The sequence below is a fragment of the Muscardinus avellanarius genome (assembly GCF_963383645.1).
Source record: "Muscardinus avellanarius genome assembly, chromosome: 2".
In the NCBI taxonomy this organism is placed as follows: Eukaryota; Metazoa; Chordata; class Mammalia; order Rodentia; family Gliridae; genus Muscardinus; species Muscardinus avellanarius.
Window position 1 is genome coordinate 12,221,193 of NC_137787.1, and position 20,736 is coordinate 12,241,928.

The 20,736-nt window shown below is 41.7% G+C and overlaps 1 protein-coding gene across 1 annotated transcript in view; it reads left to right on the forward strand.

Moving 5' to 3' along the window:
• Positions 1-15,084: 15,084 nt before the first annotated feature.
• Positions 15,085-20,736, forward strand: part of COL4A4 (collagen type IV alpha 4 chain) — a gene marked incomplete at both ends in the record, with an annotated part of 123,725 nt that continues 118,073 nt past the window's right edge. Inside the window, 3 exons of the mRNA XM_080689307.1 lie at positions 15,085-15,148; positions 15,325-15,361; positions 17,708-17,750. Coding sequence (XP_080545433.1) covers positions 15,085-15,148; positions 15,325-15,361; positions 17,708-17,750 — 144 coding nt within the window. The remainder of the gene's footprint in view (positions 15,149-15,324; positions 15,362-17,707; positions 17,751-20,736) is intronic.

Sequence of the window (20,736 nt, forward strand, 5' to 3'; positions counted from 1 at the left end):
GTGATAATCTTTTACAAACTGACATTGCTTCCAGAAAAAAAAAAAAAAAAGAACCTGAATTGTTAAATTCCAGAAGATTTCTCAACTTGAATTTTAAATGCCTTTTCTTGAAGCCATGTCATGCTTATGGAAGATGAGACTTGGCTTTATCGGCGTGGGAATAGGAGGCAGCAGACAACTGCAGGTCATTTCTAACGCAGCCACAGAGCAAGAAAGAAGCAGGCTGGAAGTACCACATGGAGGGGGCCATGGCTAGGAGCGTGGCCTTTGTGCTCCACTCTGGATGTGGAATCCTTTCCATGCTTACTAGTGTGACCTCACCTCTCCAGGCCGGAGCCTTCCCCTCTGTAACATCAGGATAATCATGGTACCCACCTCGGGACCTGTAGAAGACTGATAGCCCACTGAGCTCTTTGTCCAGGGACTTCACATAAGCATCACTAATTGTGATCTAATTCTTCAGTTGCTTTTGGCGGACAGGAGGAGAAGTGGGGGCACAGGTAGAGATGTTCTTTGGAGTACTCTTCAGTACACAGTACCAAAGGGGCCAGAGCCAAGCACAGCTGTCAGCTCCTTGAGGTTAAAGCACTTCCAGGGCTTCTTGAACATGGCCCTGATATTCTTGGGACAGTGGCTTTGGCATCCTAGAAAGCTTGTTGGAAATGCAGAGTCCTAGGCCCCGCCCTCGACCCAAAGAATCAGCCAGTGGCCTCTAAAATATCCAGGGCATTCAGACACACATGCCGTGTTGAGAAGCAACTGGTCTAAAAGCCAGACTTAGCCACCCATCCTTCGCTTCTCCACCATACACCCTCCCATACACCTTTGCTGCAGTGTTTGGTGTGCTCACCGGTGGTGCTAATTAACCAGAAGTCTTGATTTTTAAAAATAATCTTGATGTCAAGAGTACTGATTTTTTTTAACAGCTGACACTCCTTAAATGTGAAAAAGAGGAGGGGGCTCTATTAGGACATTAAGATCTCTATATTTGATATTGATACAAGATGAAGTAGACTTTGATAAGGCCTATATAATTGTGTTTACCCATTTTTATTATTATTATTATTATTATTATTATTATTATTATTATTATTATTTGGTGGTACTGGGGTTCCTGGAAGCCCTTTTACCTCCGGGCTACACTCCCAGACCTATTTTTTATACTTTTTTATTTGGAAACAGGGTCTCCTAAGCCAGCACGCGCAGCTGGCTTTGAACCTGCGCAATCCTCCTGTCTCTGACTCCCAAGCGCGGGGATTATAAGCGTGCGCCACCACGCCGGGCGTGTTTACCCATTTTTAAAATCACAACATTCTGTTTTCTGCATAGCGTCCAAATATGTATGCATCTGTTTCCCTACCTTTCAGTGTAATCTGTTTAGAGGCAGTAGTGCGTGTGTGCACACGCGCACGTGTGTGTGCTAAGCATTGTTGAATGAATGAATTCAGTGAGAAGACCCGTCAAATACACTGGCTTTCACACTCTAGTTCTTTTTCTTCCCAAACTCCTGATCTCCCTATAGCCTTCATTGCATAGCGTTGCACCTGGAGAGCCACAAGCTTCTCCAGACTGCCTGTATCTCCGTTTGTTTCATCACCCTTGTAATCATCCCTGTTCTTTCAAGAACATTTGCTTTCAACACCTCTGAAACGATTAGACTCCTGGGTGCTTTTGCCACCTGCATCCAGCCAGTCCTTGCCATTCCCTCTCAGGGTCCCTTCCTGGCTCTGCTTCTCTAAGCCCCACCCAGGCCCCAGTGCCTGCACTTATCATCCATGCATTACGGTAGCCTTCTCCTAGCATCCTCTGCTGAGGCTTTCTGAAATCACCTTCTATGTTTTTATTAGAATCGCCATTTAAAGTCACTCATGGTGTCAATAGGACAGGTTACTTTTGGAGCAGCTAAGACAATCCCCCACATCCAGAAGCTTATAGTCACCGATTTTTGTTTGTTATTTATTGTTCATGGCAGAGATTGAGCAGGTAGAAACAGAGTCAGGGTTCTGCTTACAGCCACTTGGGAACCTCCTGGAGAGTTTAGAACCTCAGAGTCTTGGTCAACATGACTCTCAATATCTCTGATTACCTCAGCAGGGGAAAAGAATGTGCAAATCAAAAAGTGCCATGAAAGTCTCTCCTAGACGTACACTATCTCCACTCACTCTCCGCTGGCCCGCTGGTCATGTGGCGTCAGTAATACCCATCACAGGTATCACATCGGGCCACCTGTTTGTTCAAAACCTCCCAGAGCCCCCTCTGCCTTCACAACTAATTCCACGCTTCCTTGGAGAGAAGAGCCTGGTGCCCAGACAGCCCTTTGGTTTTCTCGGAGTCGCCCAAGCTGTTCATGGTTCCTCCAGCTCACCGCACACTCCCGTTTCCCTCAGGACGTGCACCTGCTGTTACCGCCGCCTCAGTACTTCCCCCTCGTCTACCTGGTGCACCTCAAGAGCTAGGTCAGAGACCAAAGATCGCAGTCCCATGAGACCTTTGTGTAGACCTTTATTATAAAGCACAGAAATAGTAAAATCATTTATGTTTTTTGGATTATAAAGCCTTTGAAGACAGCTACAGACAATATAGTAACTAGAAATATATAATATATATATGACTAGTCAAACCAAATTCAGTTTTTGTGTTTCTCATGCTTTGTATAAGAGCTGGCACAAAGTAAGAGGTTGATAGTTATTTACTGAATCAATAATCACAGATAAGCTGGGCATGGTAGTGCCCCCTGTCATCCCAGGACTTCGGAGACTGAGACAGGAGGAGCTATAGGCTTACGGACAGCCTCAGCAACATAGGCTCTCAGGAACTTAGTGAGACCCTGTTTCAAAATAGAAAAATAAGTAGAGCAGAATGGGTGTATAGCTCAAAGATAGAATGCCCCTGGGTTCAATCCCCAGTACCAAAAAAATAATAAGTAATCACAGATATTTTTGTGGTATTAATGGTATATGGAAGTGATGTTCAAAACAATTTTTTAAAATTAATTCCAACAAGTTTAGAGTGAATCATGTTAAATTTTAAATAATCATTGTATTCTTAATGATTTTTACCTAGAAATATTTTTCTTATAGTTTTTATATACATTTAGATTCTATATAATATATATTTATTATATATTTTATAGAATATATTTATATATTCTTATATAAAATATCTATATAAAATATAGATATTATGGTACTGGGGGTTGAACCCAGAGGCTTTCTACCTCTGGGCTATACTCCCAGACCTATTTTTATATTTTTTTATTTGGAAACAGGGCCTCACTAAGTTGCTGAGAGCCTCACGAAGTAGCTGAGGCTGGCTTTGAACCTCGCGATCCTCCTGTCTCAGCCTCCCAAGCATGGGGATTACAAGCGTGCGCCACCATGCCCGGCTTATAAATTATATATTTTATTCCTATAATTTTTCATTTTGTTGTAAAAGCTTAATGTAGACTTCTTTCTTACTTAAATGTCTGAAGTTTCAAAAAATAAATCCTCCTTTATTTCCAAATTTCAGGGGGAAGCAATCTTATTTTAATTGTGACATTCTTCATCCTTTTGCGAAACTTCCAGCTCTCAGTTGTTTGGGCCACGCTGTCTAGGGAACATCCCTGTCCAGTACACAGAACCTCTTCCATCCTCTTCACTTTGCTAAGTAACTTACTGATGTCTAAAGTCCATACTTAAAAAATGCTTTTGTGGTCCCTGGTGAACGATGGGAGCGCACAGTTCTGGAGCCCAGGTCTGAGGGATGCCTTTGAATCTTTTTTTAGGTTCCAGAGTGGAAGAACCTTTCCTAGGGGCATCAAGGTTTAGGTCTTGTCTTTTAGGGAGAGATCTGCTAAGGAGATGCCGAGGCTTTAGGAATCAATCTCTCTTAGAATCAAAGAGGACTAAAAAGCTGAACAGAAAGCTGAAATGCAGCCACTAGACAAAGACAAGGTGCCACTCCTCCTAGGAAAGACCCAGGACTCACATAAATACCATCTCCCCTGCTCAGTGAGACAGTGCTCCCCTGTCTTGTAATCAACTGCACCCACCTCAGTATTTCTACTTGAAGTTTAAGTTCCTTTGAACACTTTTAGGAAATCTCTTCCTCTTTTTGCCTGAATATATAAATGCTTCAACATCTGACTTCCCTTTATCCTTTGTCCTATGTAAAGATGGTGCCTGTAAGACCTCCAGCTATTCCATAGGAGATTCTGGACTTAAAATTCCAAACATAACAGCCTCCACCTGAGGACGCTAGTTTTCTGGATTCACAGAGAACAGAATGTCTTTGTCTTGTGCACTATTTTCACTTAGTTATAAGCAACTCTCTGTGCTCCTGAAGTAAGAGGCTAAAGCTGTCCTTCCCAGAGACTAATTCCCTGACAGCCACTCATGAACTTTTAAGATTCATGAAGTTGTATAGTGTGTGTTCAATAACGAAGGCTTGAAAGTCTGAATCCTAGAAATGTCACTTTGTGATTCATTTGTGGAAGGAGATAATCAAGTGACTTATCGCTGGGCCCTGGTGAAGTTTGAAGATCTGTGTAAATACCTTAGCACAGAGCTTACCATGGACATAGCCATCTGAAAATATGATTATTCTTTCCTAAGGAGGAATGATGATGATGGTGATGATGATGATGATGATGGTGGTGATGATGGTGGTGGTGATGATGGTGGTGGTGATGATGGTGGTGATGATGATGGTGGTGATGATGATGGTGGTGATGATGGTGGTGGTGATGATGGTGGTGATGATGATGATGGTGATGATGGTTAAAAAAAGAGGAAGAGGGATAAAGGGTAAGTAGAGGGAGGAGAATGAAGAGGAGGAAGAAGTAGAGAAGGGAAGGGAGATGAAAAAGGAGGGGAACAAGGAAGGAGGGAAGACGAGGTGACCTGGAGGAAGCCATACCACTGGCAGGTTGATGAAATGCCAATCTTTTCCTAGCGTTCTTTGAGAGTGAACTTATGTTAATTCTGTCTACAACTCGGCTCCTGTATACTTTCCTCCTTCACAGGAACAGAAAATTCATCTATCTCAATCATTTCTTTCTTCTGATGTTTTTATTTATTTTTTGTGGGTCTGGGGATGGAATCCAGAGGCATTCGACCTCCGAGCTACACCCCCTGTCCTATTTTTTATTCTTTATTTTGAAACAGGCTCTCACTAAGTTGCAGAGGGCCTCACTAAGTAGCTGAGGCTGTTGATGAACCGCGATCCTCCTGTCTCAGGCTCCCGAATATTGGGATTACAAGTGTGTGCCACCACACCCGGCTCTCTTCTGATGTTTTAAAGATAGTTTAAGCTAAGCAGTTGGTGCCTGTAGATCCAGCTACGTACAAAACGGAGGCAGGAAGATCTCTAGAGCCCAGTTGCTTGGAGACCACTCTGGGCCTCACAGCCAGATCCCATCCCTAACTAACTGGCTAGTTAACTAATAGGTGTTTTATAAGGTACTGCCATAGCTTATTCCTCTGTTTTATTTTTCTGTATTTCCTTGTCTCCCCCCTCCCTGGGTTCTACCCAGGTTTTCTCCTGTTTCCACTCCTATAACTTTCCCCAATATATTGTGAGTTTTTTTTTTTCCCCTCTATCACAAATAGGAAACACATTTTGGAGTTAGGCACTCTACTAAGTCATTAACTCAGATTCATTTGCATTTCTCCGGAATTAATTTTACATACCGGGAAATCATAAGCTCAGGTCATAAAACTTGTCAGGGTTACACTGCTAATTGAAAAGTTTCATTGCATGATTGGCTTAATCATGTGATTGGAGTAATTAAGGCCTGAAAAAGTCTCTCTAACTCTAAAGCCCTCTTTCCTTCCCTAAGGGTGAGAGCACAGGGTAGCCATGGCGGAAGGTAGGCAGTCTGTGTCTGTGTGGGGGAGGGGCCACGGAGTCAGAGGTCACTGAGGCAGGTGATCTGTACATTGCAGTTAGCAGTGGACTCGCTGGGTGTCCTCGCCAGAGCTCACCTCAAAGGCATTCTGGGGAAATCTGAAAGGTCCAGAAAATCCAGCAGGAGAGTCCAGCCCTGTCCAGGGAGAAAAATCACAGACCAACAGAAACCTGAGAAATTACTATTTTTAGCAAGAGATTTGAGAGTGTTATGAGTCAAAAGTGTCATTCTCGACTTGGAGGTAAAAGGCTTGTCTGCTTTTGAAAACCAGTTGTGTATTTTTGGAACATGTGTCACCTTCTTATGGTTCCTGAGTATGATATTGTGATGGCCGCTGTCAGATTTTCTGTTGATATTGGGAGGAGACCTCAAGGAGAACAGGATAACAGAGGCCTGTGTTGCCAGGATGGTGGGTGAGCAGAGATATGGGTCCTGGGCCTGCAAACTCAACTCCAGTGTCCATTGAGGCCTCGACACTGAGGTTCAAGGCTCAATGTCGGGGAGCTGGGGAGGGCTGGGCCTGAGTCCAGCAGCAGCCTCTTCAAGCTGGAACTCAGAGTCATTCTCAGGAATTTACTGGAGTAATTGTCAAGTTCCCCCTGTTGCTTCTCAGAGAACACGAAGCTCCAGCCACATTCCAGTCCCTGGACCACACAGACTCGTGGCCCACATTAAAACCTACCATGTAATGTGTGCTGAGGTTGACTGTTTTTGCTAAAGAGCTCAACCCAACTTGAATTCTTTGAAACTCTGCAGGTGCAATCCATTCAAAGACATGACATATTAGAAAGAGCAAAGTATGGGTGGAGCTGGACGTCATGGTGTAGAATAAGCCAGGCACAGAAAGAAAAGTACCACACGATCTCACTCGAATATATGAAATCTAAAATATCTTCTAAACATAGAAGTTGAGCATAGCATGGTGGTTACCAGAAGCTGTGGAGAGGTTGATCAATGAGTTCTAAGTTTTAGTTAGACAGGAACAAGAAGTTTGGTATTATATTCCACAGCATGCTGGCTGTAGATAACAAGTATGTACTATATATTTCAAAAAGCCAGAAGAATGTACTTAAATGTTTTCACCATAAGCAGATAATAAATAAGGTAGTTATATTTACTCTGATTTAAGCATTATACCATGCATACTTCTACCAAAACATCATATAGTACCTGCTTTAGTATGTATAATTTTTGTTTTCCTATATCAGTTAAAATAAATTTAAATTTTTTCTAAATTTTAAGAAGAAGAGAAGCCAGGCATGGTAGAGCACTTTTGTAATCCCAGTATTTGAGAGACTGAGACAGGAAGATCACAAGTTCGAGGCTAGCTGCAGCTATTTAGTGAGGCCCTCCATAGCTTAGAGAGACCCTGTTTCAAAATAAAAAATAAAAAATAGGGGCAGAGGTTTAGCTTGGAGGTAAAATGCTCCTGGGTTCAATCTTCAGTACCAAAAAAGAAGAAGGAGAGGAAGAGGAGGAGGAGAAGGAAAGCAAATAGCCAGTGTATATGTTGGAAAATGGTCAACTTGCCCCTTGACAGGGAAGGTGTCGGCCATGAGAGGAGGGGTACATGCAGACTGAGGTAAATAAGGCATGTCATTCTTTTTCTGATAGCAATTTTCTAACCTTTGAGGACCTTTGCTTATTTCTTTCCCAGGAGCTGAAACTTTAAGAATTCTATTTTGGGAAGAGAAAGGTATATAATAGGTATTTAGACTATTGGAAAAAATGTATTTTTGGAAAGAGAGTCATCAGCTGGTTGTGGTGGCACACACCCGGAACCCTAGTACTTGGGGGGCTGAGACAGGAGGATTGTAGGTTTGAGACTAGCTTCAGCAACTCAGCGAGGCTCTTAACAAATTAATGAGACCCTATTTCAAAATGGGGATGTAGCTCAGAGGTAGAACACTCTTGAGTTAAATCCCCAGTACCAGAGGGAGGAAGGGAGAGAGAGAGAGAGAGAGAGAGAGAGAGAGAGAGAGAGAGAGAGAACAGCTCAGTATCAGAAAGCCAAAAGAAAAGTACATGCAGTCATTGAGTTAATAGAAAATTATTTTACTGAAAGAACAAAGAAAAATTCATCAAGAAACAGAACTCAAAGATTTAATGATACTCGAGGAGAGAAAAGACACTAAGCTTTGTTAGGCTTTGTGGCTGCAGAGCCCGACTCCCAGTCCCCTGTTCATCTGGCCTCCCGGTTCTGCCCATCGCCACCCCATAGCTGAGGACCCCAGCAAAGTGCATTTTATCTCAAGATCATGTTTCAGGAATAACAACCCTCCCCTGGTGGAGATAGCGATTTGGAAGATCTCAGATCTTGTTCCCAAACCTAGCATTTGGGAAAAGACTCTAGCAGGACTGGAAAGACTCCAAAGGAGTCTCGGGAAAATTGGAGCCCAAGAATGTTCATGAAGAAGTGAAGAGGAAAAAATAATCCTGAGGAATCTGAGGAAGACAACCAGATGAGAGCTGACGAACATACATGATAGAAGTTCCCGCCGTACATCAGCTGTGGGGGAAGAGCCTCCCTCCTTAGGGTCAGTGGACAGGTGGTCCAGTCCAGGCCCAGGTTTTGATGCTTGGCTTCCCACTTGGGGAGGGGAGTGAGTTAGCCGAGCATGGTGGCACACACCTGTAATCCCAGTACGTGGGAGGCTGAGACAGGAGGATTGCAATAAGTTTGAAGAAAGCCTCAGAGAGGCCTTTGTTGGGGTGGGGCTGCCTTGGACCCAGGCAAGAATGGTGCTTTCCATCCTCTTGGGCTATGGGGGTCAGCTCACTCAAGTGAAAGGAATCGTCTATAAGACTTTGCGTAATAGGGCTGCACTCAGCACTCTCCCATCCTCTCCTGAAGCCGTCTTTCTTTTTGCATCTTACTCTTCAAAAATAGCTTTCTATGCTTACCCACTATATTTGCTTTCTTGAAATTCAAGCTTGCAAAGCCAGGCATGGTGGTACATGCTTGTAATTCCAGCATTTGGGAGGCTAAGATAAAAGGATCTGGCTTGCCAGGCGTGGTGGCGCACACTTATAATCCCCGCGCTTGGGAGGCAGAGACAGGATGATTGTGCAGGTTCAAAGCCAGCCTTGCTGGCTTAAGAGACCCTGTTTCCAAATAAAAATATAAAATAGGTCTGGGAGTGTAGCCTGGAGGTAGAAGGGTTCCATCTCCAGAACCACCAAAATAAAAAATAAAAAAAAGGATCCCGGTTCTTGGACAGCCTCAGCTACTTAGTAGGGTTCTTTGCAATTCAGTGAGACCCTGTTTCAAAATAAAGAATAAAATAGGGCTGGGGGTGTTGTTTGGAGTTAGAATGCTCCTGAGTTCCAACCCCAATATTACAAAAAATAAATAAAAAAGAAAGAAATTCAAACTTGCACTTCACTGTGGCCTGTCCTGATACTCTGATGCCAGACTCGACCTCGACCTTGAGACCTCTTTCCGTGTATTCCTCCCTCTTCCTCTCCCCCGCTCTTCTCAGTTTCCTCATTTTTGCTCTCTTTTCCTTCTCATTTCCTAGTTTCCCGGAGGACCGATTTAGAGTTGCTCTCTGCACCACCCCAGCCCAGCTTCGGTCAGAGTCTCTTCTGTGTTGGGTTGCTTCTGGGTCAGGGGTTTAGCTTGATCCTTTCCGTGTGGCCGGGGAGATGGGATCCAGTGGTACAAAGCCTGGCCAGGCCTCCATGCAGCTGGGCTGCAGGTGGGGCTCTGATGCTGCTATAGAAAATGTTTCCTTCTTAGGATTAATAGTTGGCAAAATAATCCTTGGAAAGCAAGAAGACTCTCAAGCGCTATGTAATTAATTTTATGCAGAATTAGTTAAAGGAGTCTACTTCCAGACTCTCAGCTTCTGTGTGTATTCTTTCAAAGACAGAATTGTTCTGTCTTTGCTCAAGGTTCTCCTAATCTTCTTTCTCTCACTTTTCAAAAGAAAAGCATACTTTGCTATACCTGTATATCCCAATAATGACCACCAAGCTTTGTCCCAGAGTATAACTGTCTGCACAAACCAAGGATTGTGCAGATGTTGGTGCTGAGAATGGAAAGCACCATTCCTGTGGCTCCACCTCCCAGAGGCAGAGTGTTTCCAGTGTTCTACTTCACTCAGAGTTGAAGAAAGACCGATCATCTGATGAACCATTCAAATATAATTCCTGATGAAAAGTTACCATACACACAGTTCATTGGGGCTGCTATAGCGAAATACCCTAGGCTGAGTAATTTATAAACCATAGGAAATGACTGCACACAGTCCTGAAGCTGGGGAGTCCAAATTCAAGACCAAGGCAGACTTGGTGCTTCATGATGGCTCTTTCTCTGCTTCAAAGAGACAGCCTTTTTTGCTGAGTTCTCATACGACAGAAGGAAGAGTCAAACAAATGCCCTCAGGCTTCCCTGATGAGGGGACTGTCCCAGACAGGATGCTTAGCACTCTTGACCTGATGGCCTCCAGGGCCCTATCACTTACTATCAGTACAGTGAAGATTTGGTTTCAACATATGAATTTTGGTGGCTTCAAACTTTCAGACCATAGTCTACAACTCAAGTTAAAAGAATTGAGTGATATTGGTTAAAAAATTCTTTCCGTTAAAACCTTCTTCGTGTTAAATAGGAATAATTATAACTTTTAGCTCTGGAGATAAATAAGAAAATGGGTTTATCTATGAAACTTGTATTCCAGTGGAATGAATTATTGATCTAGGGATAACTAAACTAATTGAGAAACTCAAGAGCCTACATTTCAAAATTTTACTTTTAATGTTTAATAATTATCTATCAAGATTTAAATTTATTGCCGGGCTTGGTGGCGCATGCTTGTAATCCCAGCATTTGGGAGGCTGAGACAGGAGGATTGCAGTTCACGCCAGCCTCAGCTACTTAGTGAGGCCCTTTGCAACTCAGTGGGACCCTGTTTCAAAATAAAAGAATAAAAAAAAAATAAGGGTGGAGGTGTAGCTTGAAGGTAGAATGCCCTTGAGTTCCATCCTCAGTACCACAAAACAGAGATTTAAATTTATTTATTGATGAATTATAGACTGCTAAATTTTTAAGGCTTAGAGATTTATGATCATAGGAAATAAAAATCTTTAATTTATAAACATATTTGTTGTAGAGAGGTATGATAGAGTGGTCAGTATTATATTTTCAAGTATAAAAGTGTATTGCATTAAAATATATTTAGGGGGTGGAATGAAAACATGAATTCAAAATGAAAAATAAACAATGTTGAATTCCTTCTAGAGAGCTTGTGGGCTGCATTATAAAGCCATTTATAATGTAAAAGCAGCTTGCTGTGGCATTGGGATCCACTGGATATACCTAAAATAATGCCATAATTATTTTATTAAAATAAAGGTCATAATTTATGATACTCCAGAAATCATTTTCTTTGCAACTATTTAAAGAGAAGACAAAAGCTTTTCAATGTTAATTAAAGAAAATAAAAAATAGGGGGGGGCGGGGTGCATAGTTTCGAAATTGTTATGGAAGGAAAAGTGCAGAGAAATGTGAAGGCTGCCAAGCTGAAGTCTCTGGGGAGGAGGCATACATACCGGGGAGGAGAGCACCAGCTCTGCCACTTGCAGCTCCGTGAATTCGCACACATTACGTAAACTGGCCCACTTGTTTTTTTCCTGTACAATGGAAATAATTATTTTCTTACTAAAACATGGTGGGAGTTAACTGACTGACTTGATGTGGCCAACACTCTGAAAAGGGTCCTACAGATCAGCAGTAAGTGTCAGTTTCTCTTTACTCTCCCAAAGCCGTTAGCATTCCTCTCTCTGTCCCCCTCATCCTCCCTTTCTCCACTCCCTTTCCTGTATTCAAAATCAGCCTCTGTTTCCATCAGCATCCACATTGCTATGACTCCAAATACCTGATGACCACATCTTAGAGAGAGGAAGATTTATTTGCTCGCAGTTCTGGAGGTTTCAAATGTTACAGTCCATGTTAGGCCTGGTCACATCTGTGGAGCTCAGGGCCGAGGGCAGGAAGCAGAGAACAAGGGCGAGGGGTGAGGGACACATGTGACCCCCGAGGCCTCACCCCCTGTGACCCACCTCCTCCAGCCACACTCTTTCTGCCTAAATTATCACACAATATACCCATTAGTCCATCAATGGATTTATCCACTGCAGAGATTAGAGCCATCATAATTCTGAACATCAATACACGAGCTCTTCAGGGGACAGTCCTCATCTAACCATGACGGCCTCCTCTGCGGTCTTTAATAGCCTTCTTTTAAATACACTTGATTCTGGCCGGACATGGTGGCGCACGCTTGTAATCCCCGTGCTTGGGAGGCGGAGACAGGAGGATCGCACTGGTTTGGAGTCAGCCTTGCTGGCTTAAGAGACCCTGTTTCCACATAAAAAGGTAAAAAAATTAGGTCTGGGAGTGTAGCCCGTGGGAGTGTATCCCGGAGGTAGAAGGGCTTCCAGAAACCCCAGTACCACAAAAAAAATTAATTAATTAATTAAAAAAATATACTTTATTCTTATTCCTAAGATTAACTTAAGAAAAGTATCTTCTGTAAGTTAATTCATGTATATATATATATATATATATATATATATATATATATATATATAGAGAGAGAGAGAGAGAGAGAGAGTGTTTGCTGTATTCCAAAATTCCAGGCACTACAATGATAATGGAGATAAATCAATGAGTTTAAGAAACAGAATACTTGTTGTCCTATGTCCATGTGGTTACTAAGTACGTGGTTCTGAGAATGCACTGACTCCTCCCAGTACTGCAGAGTCCTTTCACTCTCTTTGGCTGATTAGAGGCCACTTAGGCTTTCACAGATTGGTCCGTCCATCCATCCATCCATCCATCCATCCATCCAATTAAAATGTATCAAGAAACTTCCAGATGTTAGGACAGTAACCAGGCATTCTTCTTCTGAAAGTTGACCACACTACCACTCTATTTTAATACAGTCTCCCTCTATACACCCTTTATCACAATATGTGCAGATTCCTGTAGAGATTAATTGTATCCTATATCCATTTGGGGGTTAAAATACAGATACCACTGGTTTTCTTTAGTTTTGTACTATTACCAATTTGTTTAAAATAATGAATACAGTATGAATGATTCAAACCAATTTGTGTTTTCCCTCTAAAGTGATAATTTGTTTTATTGAGGTTTGCTTCTAGAATGAAACTTGAAAAAAGTACTTAAAGTACTTAAAATTATGAGTTTGGGGATGGAAAAGGTCTGTGTATTCAAAGTGACTCTGTTTCTGTTTGGTTTCAATACTGCTCCATGGAATGTGGTTCTACCACTTACTTGGAAAACTAGTCTTCCATAAATGCAACATTGAATTATTTTACCCAGATTTTATCCAGAAACTTAAAAAACAGCTTCTAACATCCAACACTCTTGGTCTCCTTCTTTCTACCAGTTCCCATAAGGACAGGTCTTTGGAGAAGCCAAAATTGTAAAAATGATACATCTCAGTTCTTTGAACTAAAGAGATCTTTCATTAAAGTAAAGGGTTCTTTGAGTTGAGTTTAAAAATATTTTTCTCATTTTTATTGAAATAAAGTTCACCATTTTAACTCTTTTGAAGTTTATAACTCAGTAGTTTTTAATATATTCATAATAGTATACAACCATAACCTTTTCTAATTCCAGAACATTTCCATCTTCCCCCCAAAAAAATTCCATTCTTCCCAGTTTTCCTCTCTACCCCAACCCTGACAACCACTAATCTATGCTCTGTTTCTATGGAATTGCCTGTTATAGACATTTTATATACATGAAATTGTATAATATGTATCTTCTTTCATTCAGCATGTTTTCAAGGTTTACCTCTGTTGTAGCACATACCACTATTTCATTCCTTTTATGACTAAATAATATTTCATTGTAGAAATAACCCACATTTTGCTTATCTATTCAGTTCATGGGCATTTGGGCTATTTCCAATTTGGAGCTGTTATGAATATTTATGTACATATATACATATGTGTAAACATGTGATTTTAGTTCTCTTGACTATAAAGTAGAATTGCTGAATCACATGGGAATTCTATTTTCAACTTTCTAAGGAAGTGTTTTCCACACAGAGGGTATTTCATTTTACATAAAGGTATTTTCACATGTATTAGCTATATGTATAGAGAATATAAATTATTTACAGAAATATCCTTTTTTTGTTTCAAAGGGCCAAAAAAAAGCAGTTGAATGACTTTAGCTGGAGTTTTCAAGGAGAAAGATTAAACAGAATACAATTTTACTCAACAAAATAGCAGCAAATGTTTTATGACGTGTACACGCATATGTAAATATATACTTTCCACTTCTTAAAGATAAATGATATTAAAGGATTTGAGAAAAATTATTTCTAAGAATAAAAATAGGTACTTATTCAGCTTAACCATCACTAAAGAAAGATTGCTAAGTGAAAAGCCACTGCAGTTCCTTTTAGGAAATATTTCCATCATTAACTATGAATAACAAAGGTAATTATTTTCAACATTATAATGCATTCCTTGTTTTAAAAGACATGTTCATATTTAACACATGTGATTTCAGCCCCAGACACAGGACATCACCTGCCAACGAGAGTCTTCTGGAAGAGAAGAGAAGGCTGAGAGATGGTTTTAGTAACCAGGCTGTTCTTTGAAATCCTCATGTACTTGGTACCAATGAGGCGCTCTTCCAGATGGACCAAGTCCCTGTCCACAGATCCCTGGTGAGTCCTCTCAGCGTGACTGCCTGCTTTCACTTAATAGTTTCTCCTAAATGTTGCTTCTGAGGGTATAAACACTTCCTGTGTGGAAAGCCAAATTATTCCAGGACCACGCACGACTCATTAAACACTGATACTCTACTCTCCGTGCAATGCATCTGCGGAGGCTCTGCACAGCCGAAGGCCCTGGGCTCCTGCTGCCACTCAGTAAAAGTCTCATATGCCCAGACCTGCAGGGTCCCTATCACTGATAGGACAAAGCTCTTCATGAGGGTGGTGGGCAGGTTAACAACCCCTAAGCTGACCACAGCCCAGTCTCTGGAACCTGTGAATATGTTATATTAATGGCAAAGAGGACCAAAGTTGCAGGTAAAATTAAGGTTGCTAATCAGCTGACCTTGAGATGGGGACCGGGGGTTCCTGAAACTTCTGAATGGACCCAGTATAGTCACATGTATCCTTCAAACTGAGAGAGACAAGCAGGAGATGGGACTACAGATGCAGAGGTCAGAGATCCAGCAAGAGAAAGACGTGGCCTGCTCTGAAGATGGTAAGGACTTGGACCAAGGAGTATATGGGCAGGCTCTAGAGTCTGGGAAAAGCGAGAGTCAAAGTCTTCCTCTCTTCAGACGCACAGCCCTAGAAAGCCTTTACTTTTGCTAATGAGATCCATGTACAACCTCTGACCTTCAAAACTGTAAGATAATAAATCTATGTTGCTTTAAGCCGCCGAGTTCGTGGTGATGTGTGGCAGCCATGGGAAGTATGTGGCTGCCAGATGGGGCTGGAAAAGGAGTTGGGCGTTAAGGCCATCACATAGGCAAAACAAGTTTGGAAGATGATGAACATATATTTATGAGCAGTGAAGGAAGAGAGGATGGTGGGAAGAAGTCTGTTTCAGAAAAGCAATCAACTCTTATGTATATGGGGTGGAAACTGCAAGACTCTTAATATATATACTGGTGGTACTGGGGATGGAATCCAGGGCATTTTACCTCTGAGCCCTATTTTTTTAGTCTTTTTTTTTTCTTTGAAACAGTGTCTCACTGAGTTGCAAAGTGTCATGCTAAGTAGCTGAGGCTGTCTGCAAACTACCACTATCCTCCTATCTCAACCTCTAATGCTGGGATTACAAGCGTGCGCCACCGTGCCTGGCTTGGATCATATTTTTAAATATCTACCTTAGCAGGAAGGACAAGCAGAGGAAGGGGTGAAGGGACAGTGATCCATTCAGACCAGACCTGAGCCAGACCCCTCAGGAGCCCCTGGAGTATGTTACCCAACATTTCTGAGTTTGATCTTCTGTGAAAGATGGAAAAATGTCCTGTGCCCAGAGGTTAAATGAGACTCTTTGGAGATCACAACCAGATAAGATGTAACATACTCCATTCACAAATTCCCCAAGTGGTAACAGACCACTTAACAAGCAATGGGTATAAATATTAGTTCAATTTATTTCAAAGAGTTTATTCCCTGTGTGTAACACCTCCTTCATATTTTTCCTTAATTTATATCGTTGCTACATTGAAACATCATCCTGGCCTTTATTGAAATTCTGAATTTCAGTAGAATGGCTGGGAAATGGGTGACTTTAGGGCCGAAGCCAGAAGATACAGGGCAGACCTACCGGGCCGTCTCCCTCCTGCTAGACAGGGCACACCCACTGGCCTGGCTTGATACATTTCTTCAATGTTTATCCTCATGTCAGCATAGACAGAGGACAAGAGGACGTAGTAAGAAGGTCTGCTGAGAACATAGGTTCCTCAAAGGAAAAGGCCACTGCAGATGCAGAGCCAAGGACAAGGCCTGGGACCCAGTTCTCACAACACACCTGGCAACCGTGTGGCCAGAAGCTCCATCTCCATCACCAAGGCTCACGTGAGACGATGCACCCTGAGGGTCTTTTCAAAAATGCTTTTATTGGTGCATCACAGTCTCTTATATCACACTGCACTTAAGAGTGATAGTCTGTGGCAAATATAAGCACTAGCAAGCATCTGTGAGCATTTAGTGACTTGGTATCTTTTGGGGGGTCACTGAGGATTAAATACATTGTAACCTCTGAGCTACACCCCCAGCCCGATTTTATTTTAAAGCAGGGTCTTGCTACATTGCTGGGACTGTTCTTGAACCAGTGAACCTCCTCTTTCAGCATCCCAGCACTCCGATGACAGGCGTGTGCCATCATGCCCAGCTGGTGCTCTGTTTTGATTACATCTGTTATTATTGATTTGTAATAATGATGTTACCCCCATCCATTGATTTATGCCTCACATATGAGGCCCTGGACCACCCAGATCTTCCTTAACTATTCTGAATCATACTCTCTTCTTCCAAACCACTCTCCCAGTCCAGCCAGCTTCCCTCCACCCTCCCTGTGCCTGGTTCCACTGCATAACATCCAGGACACACCAGTCTCAACAACTGTCCCTGGACAGCTGCTCCCTCTAATATTGGAGAATTATCTCCCTGCACTTGCCTGTCTACCAGGTGTCACCTTCCAGTGGCCCAGTGTTTCCCAGCATAAGGATCATGCTAAAGGTGGCAATACATCGTTCCTGACTGATTAGAAAGAGCAAAGGCAGTAGGGCATGGTGGTACATACCTGTCATCCTAGTACTTGGAGGCCAAGAGAGGAATATTGCAGATTTGAGGCCAGCCTCAGTAACTTAGTGAGGCCCTCAGCAAATCAGTGAGATCTTGGTTCAAAATAAAATAGGGCCAGGGTATAGCTGGGAGGGAGAATGCCCATGGTGTTTCTTTTTCCTCTCTCCCTCTCACCCCTCTCCCTCTCCCTCTCCCTCTCCCTCTCCCTCTCCCTCTCCCTCTCCCTCTCCCCCTCCCCCTCCCCCTCCCCCTCCCCCTCCCTCTCCCTCTCCCTCTCTCTCTCTCTCTCTCTCTCTCTCTCTCTCCCCCCAGAGGTAACCATGGCAGCCAGAGAGAGAGAATAACATTTATCCTGCTGTCTGTGACAAATGAAGCAGGGGTAGAACTCTGTTAGAAATATGAAGCCGCTTTCTGGAATTAATTTCTTTACCCTTTTTGTCTTTAGTCTGTTTCACAGGAACATGAACTGTTTAAACTAATCCGCAGGTTTGTTTTCTTGTAGGTCCCTTATGCTTCTTCTCTTCTTTATACAGCATGTCTCTGGGGTAAGTACATTCACTGGCCTTGACTACACATTGACAGTTCACTTCATTGGCTACATGGCATTTGTTATACTTTTAATCAAACCATTGCCAGTTTTCTCAAAATGAAGGTTTTGGCTAGACAAGTGCTGAAGTCTCTTTAGTATTTTGTGGTCAAGACCATTTAAGGAATTGCCTAGGCCTTGTAGGTATTTATTTTATAATGAACGTAGTAACCCTTTCTTTAAAATATATATTTCTGAGACAGACAAGAGGCAGCTGGGCCATTTCAAAATAAAATCAAGAAATATCAGATGGAATTTGCACATCCTAGCTCTAGAGGAAGATAAGCCTAGGACATTCTGTAACAAGCCCTCTTTCTTCTGCCCCCTCACTGAAGACTCTAAGTTATTAAACCCAGTCTCCAGGGCTCCGGAGAAATCCCTGTAAGAGCTGCCTATAACCCAGGTTGATCTCGAGACACCTGGTCAGGCTTAAACTCACCCAATCCAGTTTTAATGATTCAAGTTATCAGAAGTCCTTTCAAAGTTAATGAAAATAGAAAATCACCTTCTGCACTCCTCTGCCGACCAGCTGGGGCAAAAGCTTTTGGGTCAAGGGAGGAGCTCCCTGGTCCTGGGCTCTGCCGGTGAGTCTTCCCTTCACTTCTCCGAGGCTGTTTTCTCCTGTGCTCAGTGGGGATGGAGAGACTTGCTCACAGACATTCGGGAGCATCACTGTATTTAGTGAATGGAAGCACACGTGCCAGGTACATGTGTATGCTTTTTCTTCTTACCTTACCTGATTTTTTCTAAGTTTATTTGCGTTATATTCCTTTGTTTTCTATGGTACAAGTCTACAGCGCCCCATATTGGATTTCCTTTGCTGCTTCTAGTCCATGGAAGTAATTATAATTCCTGGACTTTCTGCTGCTTATGGTAGACAGACACTCTAGACTTTCATACAGGGAGTGGCTACATGATGACTGGATTGTACAGGCAGAGATGCACACTGATGCAATATCCATGGAAGTAATTTGGCATTACCCTTCAGGATTGGGAATACACAAACCTATGAATGCAGGAGTGCACCTTTAGAAACCTATCATATACATACATCTATTTTACTTTTTTTTTTGCAGTACTGGGGATTGAACTTAGGAGCATTATACCTCCAAGCTATACCCCAGCCCTATTTTTGATTCTTTATTTTGAAACAGGGTATCACTGAGTTGCAAAGGGCCTCACTAAGCCATCTGAGGCTACCTACGAACCACGATCCTCCTGTCTCAGCCTCCCAAGTGCTGGGATTGCAAGTGTGCGCCACCACGCCTGTCTCGTATACATCTATTCTGATGTGCACAAAGATGAATATGCAAGAATACGACTTTTAGGGTAGTGGTCAGTGGCTAAAGAAGGGAGTATGAAATGTTCATCAACAGGCAGTGGTTAAAATTACGGCACTTGGTTATAGGGTGATTTTGGAAACATAGTTATGTGAAAACAACAAAGTACTGAGAAGTCCACTTTTTGAGTAATAATACAACAGGAATCACTGGAAGTGTGTGTGTGCTTATTCACCTGTATAGGGAGGTAGGTAGGTAGGTAGGTGTGTGTGTATGTCAGAGAGAAAGGAAGAGAGAGAGAGAGAGAGAGAGAGAGAGAGAGAGAGAAAGAGAAAGAAGAAGAAGAAGAAGAAGAAGAAGAAGAAGAAGAAGAAGAAGAAGAAGAAGAAAGGAGAGAGGAGAGGAGAGGAAGAGAGAGAGAGAGAGACAGACAGACAGACAGACAGACAGACAGACAGACAGACAGGCCTATTAGTGCCCAGACAATAAATGAGAGTGATCCTCTGGGAAAGAGAACTTGGGCAAGATGGGGAGGAAAATGTCTTTTCCTATTATACTCTTATACTCTGTGGCTGACTCCATGAGCTTGCCTAGCCAGCACTTAATGCAGCATATATATATATTTTACTATATATATATTTTACTATATATATTTTACTATATATATATTTTACTATATATCTTTTACTATATATATATTACTATATATATTTTACTATATATATATTTTACTATATATATATTTTACTATATATATATTTTACTATAGATATATTTTACTATAGATATATTTTACTATTATATATTTTATTATATATATATTTTACTATATATATATATTTTACTATATATATTTTACTATATATACTATATATATATTTTACTATATATATACTATATATATAATATATTATATATATATATATAGTAATTGCACATTTCCACCTTTGAATGTTTTATCTTGTGGCTGTATTATAAAAAAAAAAGAAAATAGAGGTACAGCTGCAGGACAGATTATTTTTCTTCTAGAATGAATGACTCATCTTCTTGAACTTTCTATGCAACAAATATTTGTTTCAAACCATCCAAGATAAAGCGCAGTGACTTTTCCTGGTTTTCCCTTTGAAGAACGCCCTGTTGGTGTCTGAAAGTTGTACGTGTCCCCAGTGAGCGCTGCCGATGTGTTGAACGTTTAGTTGCCCGAGATACTGCCTTTTTCTTTTCTAATGGATTTAGACAATCTGGTTTTGAGCTGCAGATCCTTCATCCATAAGTTCCTTTTCCTCTTTTGAGAAATTCCCTCTTACTGGTTATCTTCCTGTTAGAATATGCTGGTGTACTTTAAACAGACTCTTCCCGCAAATGTAATTTTTACTACAAATATCTCAGGGATGCTTGCCAAAAATAAGCAAAAATAAATAAATAAACAACAAGCCTGCCTTTATTATCAAGCCATCTAATCAACCGAGCTTCTTTCCTCCGGTTATTTTGATATCTCGGTGAACACATAGTAATGAATCACAACCTTAAATGAACCCAAGCGCTCATTCCAGCTGCTCGAGTGCTTTCCTGGTGACCCAACTTGGCCCTGGGTACTTACTTTATTTTAAAATCTTATCAGGATTTTGAATTTGTAGATAACAATGTTACTTAAGACTTAAGAGG